General features: G+C 33.1%; 1 protein-coding gene across 3 annotated transcripts in view; it reads left to right on the forward strand.

Annotated features, from left to right (window-relative positions):
* The window catches only part of ZNG1A (Zn regulated GTPase metalloprotein activator 1A), a 48,855-nt gene that overhangs the window by 9,231 nt on the left and 27,101 nt on the right, over positions 1-12,523 (forward strand). For all 3 annotated transcript variants that reach the window (XM_073806183.1, XM_033858144.2, XM_004316838.4), the window contains 3 exons: positions 4,036-4,095; positions 5,286-5,323; positions 10,984-11,030. In XM_073806183.1, coding sequence (XP_073662284.1) covers positions 4,036-4,095; positions 5,286-5,323; positions 10,984-11,030 — 145 coding nt within the window. The remainder of the gene's footprint in view (positions 1-4,035; positions 4,096-5,285; positions 5,324-10,983; positions 11,031-12,523) is intronic.

The following is a 12,523-nucleotide window of genomic DNA, read 5'->3' on the forward strand; positions in this document are numbered from 1 at the left end:
AGAGATATGAGTTAAGGAAAAAAAAATTATAAAGAACATAAATTGGACAAGTTATTTTTTAAATTACATGTTTAAATTTTCAGGGTAGTACCTATTGACTCTCTGGCATAAAGGATGAGGGAATTAAAACACTTCCGCCTTCTCCCATTTGGTTTTGGTTCATTGTATTCTTTGCTATGTTGTCAAGGTTTCTAACATTTATATTCTGTCATACTTTGTTTAGTCCTGTGTTTAAACTGTTTTACCAGCACTATGGCTCCTCCATTCCTGAGTTGATCAATCTCTTGATTGACTGAATTTCATGGTCAGGTAATCTTTTCAAGCTTTCAGTGCTGTATTCCTTTAGATCTCGCATACTTCATTGCTTGAGAATGCTTTTTTTTTTATATATATAGTTGAAGGATTACTTGGCTAGGTATAAAATTTTCGTATCACAATTTCTTTCCTTCAGAACTTTGAAAATGTTGCATCATGATCTCATAGTATTTTTGATTGGCTGGATTTCCTTGTGCAGTATTTTTCTCTTTTCATTGGGAAGGATTTGTGAGTGCTTTATTCTTTGAGTTTCAATGCTGTTGTTTCCTTTAGTGTTTGAGAATGTCTGCCTGTGGTTTTCATTCTTGAAAAACAACTTGGCAGGAGGTAATATCCTCAGAGAACACTTCTGTTAGAACTTTGTGGTCATTTTATTATATTGGAGCAATGAATTTTACTATAGAAAAATCTGATTTTTTTCCTGCCTCCTTGAAAGTGACTTGCTTTTTCATTTAAAATGCCTGAAAAACATTTTCTTTATTTTTAAAGTTCAGTAATATAACCAAGATACATCTAGGTGTCATTCATAATCATGTTTTCCTGGATTACAATATACTCTTTAGTCTGTAGGGTTAGTGCTTCATTTAGGGATATTTTCCTTATTTATTACCATGAAGAATTTTTCTGTCAAATTATTGGGTTCTCTTCTTTATGACACGAATTTTTCATATATTGAATTTTCTTTCTCCATATTTATTATCTTGTAATTGTTTTGATATGTCTTTTGCTTCTGCATTTACTGTAATCATCTCAAATCTTCCTTTTTGCCCGTAATTGTTTCCACCAATGTCTGTTGATGAATTAATTGATTAAGTAATGGTACATTGGCCCTAAGTTTTATTTCTTCAGCATTATAAACTACCTTTTCATATTATTCTGTTTTATTTTGCTTTGGAGAATTTTTTTTAAGCTCTTTCCTTTTTTTAAAAAAATAGTTTTACTTGTTTCTTTTTCATCTTTTTAAAAATTATTTATTTATTTATTGGCCACGTCGTGCAGGATCTTAGTTCCCTGACCAGGAATTGAACCTGGGCCACAGCAGTGAAAGCGCCAAGTCCTAACCACTGGACTGCCATGGAATTCCCTAGAGCTTGTTTTTAATTAAGATTATATTGTTTTTATCTTTCTTATTATAAAGAAGCCCTTAGGAATTTTCTTTGGTTTCTTCAATTATGTTTCCTTCCAGAACAGATTCTTTGCCATCTGTATTCCCCATTCATTTGTTCATTTTATTCTGTCCCTCCTTTTATCTGCTTTCTGCTTCTTTTAATCTGTAGTAACGTGCATAGTTTTTGTTACCATGTTTATGCTTGATGTAGGAGGCTCAGAGAACTGTCTACTTAGATGTGGTGTTCATGACATTAGGTCCATGTTACCTAAACTTGTTTTTCTCTTGAGCCTTAGTTTGAAAGCTGGGTATAGCTGGGAGCGGGGATGGGGAAGCAGAGAGAAATGAAGTGATTGCGAGAGCCAGATGGGCAATATGATTTTTAGGCTCTGCTCTCCTACAATACCAAGTGTTCCCCTCCTGTATTAGCTCAAACTACTCATGAATATATTTCCCGTACCTTTTGCAGGGACATCCTTGAGCTTCATACTTCTCTCTTCATTTTGCTCTGAGCCCTAGAAAGTGACCCCCTCCCCTGAAAGTGTGGAGATGGTTAGAAAATTTTACGCTTGAAGTTTCTTTGTTGGCTTTTTCCTGTATTGCTTATTTCTCCCTCAGTTCTACTTCTCACCATTTTGAAGGCTATTTCTGATAAATATTAGGATTTTGTAAACTACTTATCTATAACCTCTTGTTGAGTATTGGGGTAGAATTAACAACTATCATACATCACATAGAACTTTGTGTTTTTTATTTTTACTATCATTCAGAAATTATGGCAGGAAGTTGTATATTTGGTTGCTGCTGATAAAATTTGGCTTTCAAAATTTTATTTTGTTTATTTTTATTTTTTGTTTTGTTAGGTTTTGAAGAAGGGAGATTCTGTAATTTAGCTCAGGGTTTTTTAACCTTGGTACAAATGACATTTTGGGTTGAATAATTCTTTATTTTAGGAGGCCGTCTTGTGTATTGTAGGATGTTTAAGAGAATCCCTGGCTTCTATCTACTACATGCCAGTAGCATTCGTGTAGTTTAGATGACCAAAAATTTCTCCAGGCATTGCCAGATATTCCCTGGGGAGAAAAATTACCCTGGGTTTAGAATCACTAATTAACTTCATTCTCTGGTCTTTACTCCCCCTGTTAAACACCTGCATCCAAATTTTAAGTAGTTCTTTCTTTTGTAGTCTGGTAGGTAAGTATTAAGCCAAAGATACACATCAGATTTAGAATAAAAGCTCTAATACACTCTTACAGTTTAACTTAATGCTAGGCAAATGTTAACTATCGGACTTATAAGCTCTCCGAATAGAAATCAGTGAATTTAAAAAAAGATTTATGTACAGTGCTGGGAATTTTACTGAGTGAAAAAAATTAGTACTTTTAAAAAATAACTTATTGTTTGGGGTGATGATACTCACAATAGATTTACTTTTCTCCATTAATTAATACCATGTTGTTAGCCAAGTAAGTGAAGAAAATTCTTATTGACAATTCAGTTGTTTCCTGTTTAGAAGACTGACACTCTCCAGTTCTAAGCTAAATAATTGTCATGGTAGAGTAATTTCCTTGAAAAGGATAGGCATTGATTCAGCCCCTGTTACTCACAAATCCTATTTCAGTCAAATTGGAAAACTATTAAGTTTTTGGGAAAAAATCAATACATATCAGGAAACCATTAGATCTTGTGGCCCTTGCTATATCCTGCATGAGTAATCACTGTAAACTGCTGACAGGTATTTCATTGTTGACACAGAGTGATGCTTGGGAGACCACATCTCATCAGGGTAGGTGGACAGCTTTAGACATTGGAATGAGTTCAGTTATCCTTGTTTTTCCCCAGGACTCATCGTTTTAGACAGCTCTGTCACTAACTGGACCTGTGATGCTTTGAAAAATCAAATTCTTTCTTTACTGTCAGTTTTCTTTTTTCTTGTGTTGTGGCATACTAATCAGGGTGTGTGGTTTGGTATTGAACCAGTTTTTGTCAAAAACAAGTTTTAATTTCTTATTTAGAAATTATTTTTCCTCAATTAAAAAAAATTTCCAAATTTTATATCAGTACTAATAAATAGTGTAAGGATTTATTAGTAAGGACATAGAGTGTATAATTTTACTTTTATTCTTCTGTAAAACTTACAAGTAAATTTTAAAAAATTAAAAAAATTTTTAGACAAGTGATTTTGGATTTATCTATGTTTTGCTTTGCTTTACTTTAGGGAGATAATTATTTGTGAACTGTATGATTATTATATTCAGGAGGGAGAAAATAAAAATAAGACCTGTGTGCACACAGCCATTCTGCCCAAATTATTTGATATTATTTATTGGTAAATTATTATGGCATTGGTGAAAGCTTGATATTGGGTTTGTATGTAATAAGAGTTGTTTTTTTGTTTGTTTATTGAAGTAGAGAGAGGGGAAGAAATGGGTATAAAATAGTAAATGGTTCTATCACTGTAATTTCCTTAAGAAGATTGAAAACCCATATTTAATTCATATATGTGTTTGCCTTCTAATTCCATTGGGGCAAATTAAAACATTATGGATAGAATTTTGTTTCCTAGTTTGAAGAAATATTTTTATTTGATGAATATTATCATATATTTTCAGGTGCTGTAGCTTCTATGTTTTGGGTTGATGCTGAATTAGGGGTTGATATTTATCTTGATGGTAAGTTTAGAAATTAATTTTTAAAAAAATTTTCAAGTAAAATGTTAATGTTATGGTTAAGATCATTTTTGTTTATTCATATTATACTTTTAATTCCTTGTATTGGTACTCTTTTTAAGCTTGTTTAGTTTGATGATGAAATAAGTCTTTGTTCATACTGATTCTGAAGCCCCAGACAGTAGTAGAACTAGATATCAATCATAATCTCAACTACCAGTTTAGTGCTTCCATTAAGGTTTTCCTTTTAAAATACTATGTAGATTTTCTATATTCCCTGTTGTTTAATTTATGTGCTCAGTATATATTAGAGCTTTTTATTTTAAATAACATATATAGTATGAGGATCAAATTTCTGCTTTCATTTTCCATTAAAAATAAGAATGAAACAAAGCCCCCTACCCCTTGCTCTCTTTACCATAACACTTTTGGGCAATCTTATTTGTAGACTTCATTTAAGACACATTAGAAACCTTCTGGATTAGGCAGATATGTTCCCTGCAACACCCCACACCTAATTCTTCACCTTTCTGTGGACCATATTTTTCATAGACTAAGGGGTGAACTTTAAGAATGTTTGAAGCTGGGCCTCATCATTTGGCCCTAATATATATGGAATGTAGCTGGTTAAATTCCTTAGGCGTCATCAAACTCATTCTGCTGTTGTCCTTCGAAAAAATTATTTAGCATATAAATTCAGAGATTGCCAAACGAATTGATCATTTGGAAACTTAGGTACACCTTAGATAAAACAGTTGTGTGAGTTAGATTGGTGAGAGATATTCTAAGATGCCTCAGATTTGTTAAGCAATAATTTAAATAAGAAAAGTCTCGATTTTGATTATGGGAAAATAAAGATAAGCTGTCTTGTGTAATTTATCACATTCCACTTTATATTATGAAATTTGTCTCATGTTTTGGATTGTAAGCTTTTTAAAGGCCAGAGAAATCTTATTTTCCTTTTTATTTGTTTGTTTAATTTTAAATATTTGTTTTTATTATGTCCCATCTAGTGCCTTAAAATAGTGCTAGGTTCATGTTTGAAATGCATCTGCTTACTAATGGAATTGAATTAAATTGCTGTGCTGGCAAGAGAAAAAAACCAGTATTTTATTGAGTGACATTTGTGAACTGAAATAGACTAGTTTTAATTCTTAAATATAAAGATGATTAAAAGATTTATTCCTTTGTAGGTATCATAACTGTTGTGGATTCAAAATATGGATTAAATGTAAGTTGAAAGATTGCTATGAGTTACTAATTGTTAAGAGCTGGTTATATGGGGTTTGATTATATTAGTTTTTCTGTGTTTGTGTCTGTTTGAAATATCCTTAACAAAAATATTTTTCTACTGTAAATATAAAAGATAGTACTTTTTAAAGTGGCAGTAATATTATCAGAAACTGTGTGTCTTAAGCCAGTGAGTTACATTTTTAATTTAATATATCATATTTTGGAAGTTTAAAAAGCATGAAGAATAATAAAGCAAATACTTATGGTAAAAAAAAAAAGTTTTTTTTAAAGTATCCTGAACAATAGATGAAATTTGTGTGTGTCTTTTAATTATTATTTTGTGTTTCTAAGTTAAATGTTTATTTTCTGCTTCTCTGGCTTGATGTGATAAAAGTTTGAAGTGTAATATTTTGTAATAAGGGTAATACAGGATAAAGTTTGGGTATGTGTAACCCCTCACTAGGATTCAGCCCCAATGTTGATAAGTTTTTCTGTTTGATAGAGGAAATTGAGCTTGATAAAGCATATGAGAGCTTATTTTTCTTGTTAAACTGCTGTCAGACACAAGCTGCAGATAATTGAGTTTTTAAAAAATATATTGCTTTCCCATATTTTGAAGAAATCAGGATTTATGCCTAGGTTTAGGGAGGAGAAACTCTCCTTTAAAAGGCATCTTGCTGTGAATGTTTTGCGACTAGCAAGGTCCTGAAATGCATTTAAATGAATTTCAGTTCACAAAATGCACTTAGTAAGATTTTAAAATGCATGTTGCCGCATAAAGTAAAGTGGTGTTTCTCAACTTCCCAAGTGAAAAATTACTAGAGGCAGAAGAGAGTGAAATTATCCTCCATCTCCTGACCCAGTCTGGCGATATGAATAGTGCCCAAAGTAATCATTTCTTAGAAGTTTAAATTTAATGTTTAAAAATTCATGTCCATTTTGTATTCTATCCGACAATATATCTGAATTTCTTAATTTGAACAAGTTTGTTTTTCTTCCAAACCTTTAATTAGTATGGCAAGCTTGTCAAATGGTTACCAATACCCCTTCATTGGCCCTTCAGTTCCCTCAGGGATAGAGCACCCTAATTTGAGAAGTTTGGGAGATGATTCCTTTTTAGATTTTTAAGTCAAAATTTATTAATAGTCTTAAGAACCAAAGAAAGACCCCAGATATTACAGTTTTTACTCAGAAATATTCCAACTGTTCTGAAATCATGATATTTCTAGCAAAATGTTTACAGAGGAAGCAAAAAAAAAAAAGTCAAATTCTTCACTCTGAATGTTTATTAAAGGGCATGTTTGAATCCATCTCCTATATAGATTTATTGCCAAATTTGGGATATCTTCAGGATGGATAGTAGAATCTTTTTTTTTTTGATAGACTTACAGTACCAGACCCAAAATCAAACTCTATGTATTTATGATTATGGGAATAATTTTATATGTATATTTGGATGTGGAAAGGAGTTAAATAGAATCTACCATGAGTGTGATAGAGGCCAAAAAAACCCAAACCAACATTCTGAATAATGCAGACACAGCAAACGTTTAACCCCCTCCCACCTTGATAAAACATCTTAAATTATTAAATCAATATACCTACACAAAACTGACATGCTGTCAGGATAATGGAAACTTTAGATTTTCTAAGTCAGGTGCCAAATAAATAACTTTTCCTTTATATAAAGGATTTGCCAACTTGTCTAATCCTCTGGTTGCAAAGCTTGACCTCAGTAGCTGCTTGTGATTCAGAGAATTCTGAGGCAGTACAAGTAATGACACTTGGATAATGGGCAGCAATTTAAGGGTGTCATGCTTCACAGAGCCAGCCCATCAGAAGTAAAGCTGAGAAATGGTACCTTGTGGCCAGCCAGCCAAATTGAAACTGAAGTGGTAATTGATATCATGGGCTATCACTCTAATGGGATTGTCACCCATTGATCTGAAATATTCATTTTTTAATCATGGGCAAATAATTGGACAACTTCAAATGACAGCTCTCTATTCTCAGGACTTGACACCCAGGCTACTGACATTGTCCTTTTCAGTTCTACAAAAGTGACAGCATTTAATGCAATAGAATCAATGAATGAAGTTACACAGAAAAGGTCAAGTCAGAGGTTTCTTTTTGGTTCTTCTGTTATATTGCACAAGCTGTTGAAACAATTCAGTCAGAAAACAGTTTGGCTTGGAAAAGACAAGAAAATAAATAGACTGACATTATGCAATAATCTTTTCTTAAAAGCTAAAATAGTGTTAGATCTATAACCAATCCATTGGAAAGAAATAGCTGCTGCTGCTTTTTTTTAAAATGTCACTGACATCTTTGACACTAGATTTCTTTCCACTTTGGTCAACAACAGTGTTTCTTTCTTTCTTTCTTTCTTTCTTCCTTCCTTCCTTTCTTCCTTTCTTTCCTTTCTTTCCTTTCTTTCCTTTCTTTCCTTTCTTTCCTTTTTCTTTCTTTCTTTCTTTCTTTCTTTCTTTCTTTCTTTCTTTCTTTCTTTCTTCCTTCCTTCCTTCCTTCCTTCCTTCCTTCCTTCCTTTCTTCCTTCCTTCCTTTCTTCCTTCCTTTCTTTCCTTTCTTTCCTTTCTTTCTCTTTCTTCCTTTCTTTCTTTCTTTCTTTCCAGCTTGTTTCTGTTTCTGCAGAAAAGCCCTTAATGAAGTTGTGTCATACGGTGGTGTTATTTCAAAGGATTCCTTTCTTTCTTATGCTGTGCTAAGTTAGAGGGTGGAACCTTAAGCTTTTTGATACGTTGGATTAATTAGTACCAAAATTTTTCTGGTCTTTTTTTTGATGTATAAGCAAAAGCCACAGTCTCTAAGCAGAGATGAGGAATCCGTTGGGGATATACGCATACACACACAGACACACACACACACACACACACACACACTATTTTGAAAAAAATTTTGCAAAAATTTTTCCTTCATTGCCTGTACAGGTAAAATAGAATGTCACAATTTCCATTTTTTCACTTTGTAAATGGGAGTCATCTGACTTAATGACTAATGGTGTATAATGTGCTGCTGGAGAATGTCCTTTTGAATAGCAGACATTGGTTTTAGTCTTTTTGCAAAGTTTGATTTGGGAAGGTAAGAAGTTGCATAAGGGAAATGGGCTGATATCCAGAGAAAATAAATGTTAGTGTGCATTTATTATTTGTTTATGTTTGTATAGCCTTCATATGTGCATAGAACGAGGGACATTTATCTCTTCTGCTTTTTTATATGTTTATTACATATCATATTCTTAATAGAGTTGTACCTATTGGCAGGTTTTTATTATGGGGACTTTTAACGTGTTTTTATATTTGATACTTCTTGACTTCCTAGAGGTCATGAAATGTTAGTCCATCCCCGTTAGCTTTGAGTGAAAATTTCTAATCTTCTGGAGATTAGATTAGATGCATTAAAAACATGAGTTACTTTGTGAAATATTAATACTATTTTATTAGTTACATTTAGGTATGGATATTCAAAAACAAATCTCTAATTTTCTTACCATATCTTTTTATACACCTCCAGCTCACAGCCAAAAAGTCTCAAATTCATATATAAATAAATCTTCCAAAAGGTCAAAAATACAATATTTTGCAAATATTTCAAAAATTTAAAAGAACTTCCATATTATAGGATCATTCAGAGACAGATACCTTGCTAAAAATACATCTTTACTAAACAGATTTACTGCTGAAAAGAAAGGGAGTTGTTGCTGCACATTATGTAGAACTTTTCAGATAACAACATCCATGTATCTATGTCAACAAATGGGAGGTGTTAACTAGAATTCATTCAATAAGTATTTGTTGAACCTGGGTGCCAGGTACTATTCCTGGGATGGTAATAGCCCTTATTCTCTAGAGGACATAATGAAAGGATTTGTTATAGCCTCAGGCCAACAGTAATTAGCAAAAATAGTAAACTTGGTCTTTTGATAAGAAACAATTTTTAATACAATATTCTTCAAGTTCTGTGATTTTCATAATTTCAGAGTGGGTCTGCAGTTGAATTTATAAGGTTGTACCTAAAGTGGAGATCAGTACATCATTACTCTAGTTTTAGTTTAGGCTAGCTTCCCCAAAAATAAAATTTGGCAAACTTTTAGAAGAAAAAAGGTTTTCTCTATGGATTTTACCAAGACTATTAAATAAAATGATTACCAACTTGCTCTTAGGTCCCAAACTATCCAAATACCTTAATGATCTACCTCTTCATGAATTGTAAAACTGATTTGATGAAATAATTTTGAATATAACTTTTAGGTAATCTTTATACATACACTTTTATGCAGTTATTAACATTTGTGTAACGCTGTTTGCAAGACTGATTTTATATGACATAAACAGCTCTCAGGGCTTCCCTGGTGGCGCAGTGGTTGAGAGTCCGCCTGCCGATGCAGGGGACACGGGTTCATGCCCTGGTCCGGGAAGATCCCACATGCCGCAGAGTGGCGGGGTCCCTGAGCCATGGCTGCTGAGCCTGCGTGTCCGGAGCCTGTGCTCCGCAATGGGAGAGGCCACAACAGTGAGAGACCCACGTACTGCCAAAAAAAAAAAAAGCTTTCACAAAGATTTAAAAATTATATTCATTTTCCTTCTGTTGAGGCCATTTTCATTTTTGAAAAATCACCCTATGGTAAGGTATCCCATGATGGTGACAGTGTTAGATTTAGCTTCTTTTTTATAAATTGAGAATAGCCATTTCCCATAATCGTTATGAAGGCTAAATGAGATGTTTGTAAAAGGATTTAATAATTTGTGGAGTTCAATTCAAATACAAAAAGTATTATATAATCAAATTGCCTCTGACATCAGTAGGCAGCTTTTTATTGTGACAGGAAACATCTATTGAGGGTTAAGGTAATGAAGGTGGAACATTTTTCAGAGAAGAACCTTATGACACTGGTGACTTTAGGGATATAAATAAGATTATGGAAAAATAATAACTACTTCCAGAGAGATCAAAATGACCTCGTGGGCTTCTAAGCCAACATCAAAGTATTTTTTGGCACTAGCTTGACTCTGGTAGGGTGCAAACTAAACAGTTGCCCAGAGAGGCCAAATCATTCAAGTGTGGGTTTCAGAATGATAACCTGCTTTATGCTGGGTATAGGGCTGTGTCCTTCCCACAGCTAATTTGTTCCTAGGGAATTGGAAGGGCCCAGTATGAGTTCATAGTGTGTATGGTTCTGCGGTGGGGGCTGGGAGGTGGGGTAGGATGAAGGAAAGTCTAGTAGACTTTTTAAAAGTACAATTTCAGTGGTTATCTCTTTTTTTTAAATAAGTAATAATAAATATTTAGAACAAAGACAGTTTTGTAAAAAGGAAATTGCCTAGAATCTGAACTATAATGTGCTGTGTTTTTATGACATTATTTAAATCTGGAGGGTTTTCCATTTACGAAAAAAAGAGGTCAGGGGACAAAGTTTAAGCCCTCACACCTCACAGGTTCACTGTAGGGAAAAAATTACAAATGAGGAGGAAAATGCGTTCAGATAGAAAAGTTAGTCCTGAATTTGGGTATTCAGTAATAGAACTTGTTGAAGTTTTTATTGGAGGCAAGCAAGGAGTCCCTAAAGTAAAATCCTTTGTGTTGACATTAGGTTATGTGTTACACCACAGTAACTTTTGTTCAAACTTTGTTTTTATTTAGCATTTAGCAGAAGAAAAACCTGATGGCCTTATCAATGAAGCTTCTAGGTATTCATTTATTTAAAGTATATATTGATTACTGGCTAAATGGAAAAAGAAAATGATTGATATGAAAAACAAAAGCTGAGAAACATAAAAACATAGTCAAGGAAGATCTTTTCTCTATTTAAAACTATATTATAGCATAAAGTGAGTGCTGAGCACGGGAGTTTTTTGTGAGGAACTTGGAAGATGTTCACGTTTAAAAATATTTTCTTGTTCTCATACAATTTCTTTGGGATTGAAAATGATTATTAAAAAAGAGTTGAGGGCTTCCCTGGTGGCGCAGTGGTTGAGAGTCCGCCTGCCGATGCAGGGGATGCAGGTTTGTGCCCCGGTCCGGGCCACAGCAGTGAGAGGCCCACGTACCGCAAAAAAAAAAAAAAAAAAAAAAAGAGTTGATTCACTTCCTGTCTTCTTTAACAGTAATTCAGTTGATTCAACTGTTCACTGTTACTCAGAGCAACAGAGGAATAAATATGGAAATAGTTGCAATTTGGCATTTAGAACATTTTTTGTTTAAATACCTGTATGTTCCTAATTGGGTTCTCTTTAGACTTATGAATATTTAAATTGGTTTGCCTACCCTAAGCATATTCTTGCTAATGGGAAAAGAGTTTTGGGATAGACAACAGTCACTAAATACGCTCTTGGGTTTAAAAGGGAGGTCTCCCTCCACTCCAAGATTTGCTACAGATGATCTTGACATAAATAATAGACTGCAAGGAGGTGACTGATTCCCTATCATTTTAGAATATGGTACTCTGTTGTTTTGTAATCCTGCCTGAACACTTCATTTGTTATTTAGCTATGATTCACATTAGACTGAACTTAAATATTTTTGTAACTTTTTCCTTATTAAAATATGTTTGTTATAGAAAATATAAGCCAAATAGAAAAGAGCAAAATATTATAAAAGCCAAAAAAAAGTTAAATATAGGAGCCCTCCAATTTGAAGATTGCAACTGTCTATATTTTGAGATGTGCACATTCAATCTTTATTCTTATGAAATTTACTTGAATAAAAATGGGATTGTGATGTACATACTGTTGAAACCCGCTTTTCAGTGAACTGAAGTTGATTTATTTTTGAGAATTTGGTTGTTCTTTGAAATAATTAGCTATACCTTCAGGTAGCATAAAACCAGTATTGGGAACAAATAGTCTAGTTATTAAACTTTCCTGAAGAATTGAGGAAATTTTAAAGAATCCTCAGCTTTACTACTCCTGTTAATAGAAAATAGAGTTTCTAATTATAGTAAGCTATTTTGTTATCCAGCATTGTGTCAACTGGATTCTTTAACTTGAATTTCTGTAGTTTATCTGTTTTACAGAGAAAATAAATATTCGTAGTGATGAAGATAATTGTTCAAGATTCAAGTGTAGTTTTTTTAAAAAAACTGTTCAATGTAGTATTAATGTTAAGTGAACTTGTTCTTTGTATTTCTTTGAAAATTATGGTAATTATTACGTGGAATATTTTAATAAGTAGAGTGTCTTTG

Source organism: Tursiops truncatus, chromosome 6 (assembly GCF_011762595.2).
Source record: "Tursiops truncatus isolate mTurTru1 chromosome 6, mTurTru1.mat.Y, whole genome shotgun sequence".
Taxonomy (NCBI): domain Eukaryota; kingdom Metazoa; phylum Chordata; class Mammalia; order Artiodactyla; family Delphinidae; genus Tursiops; species Tursiops truncatus.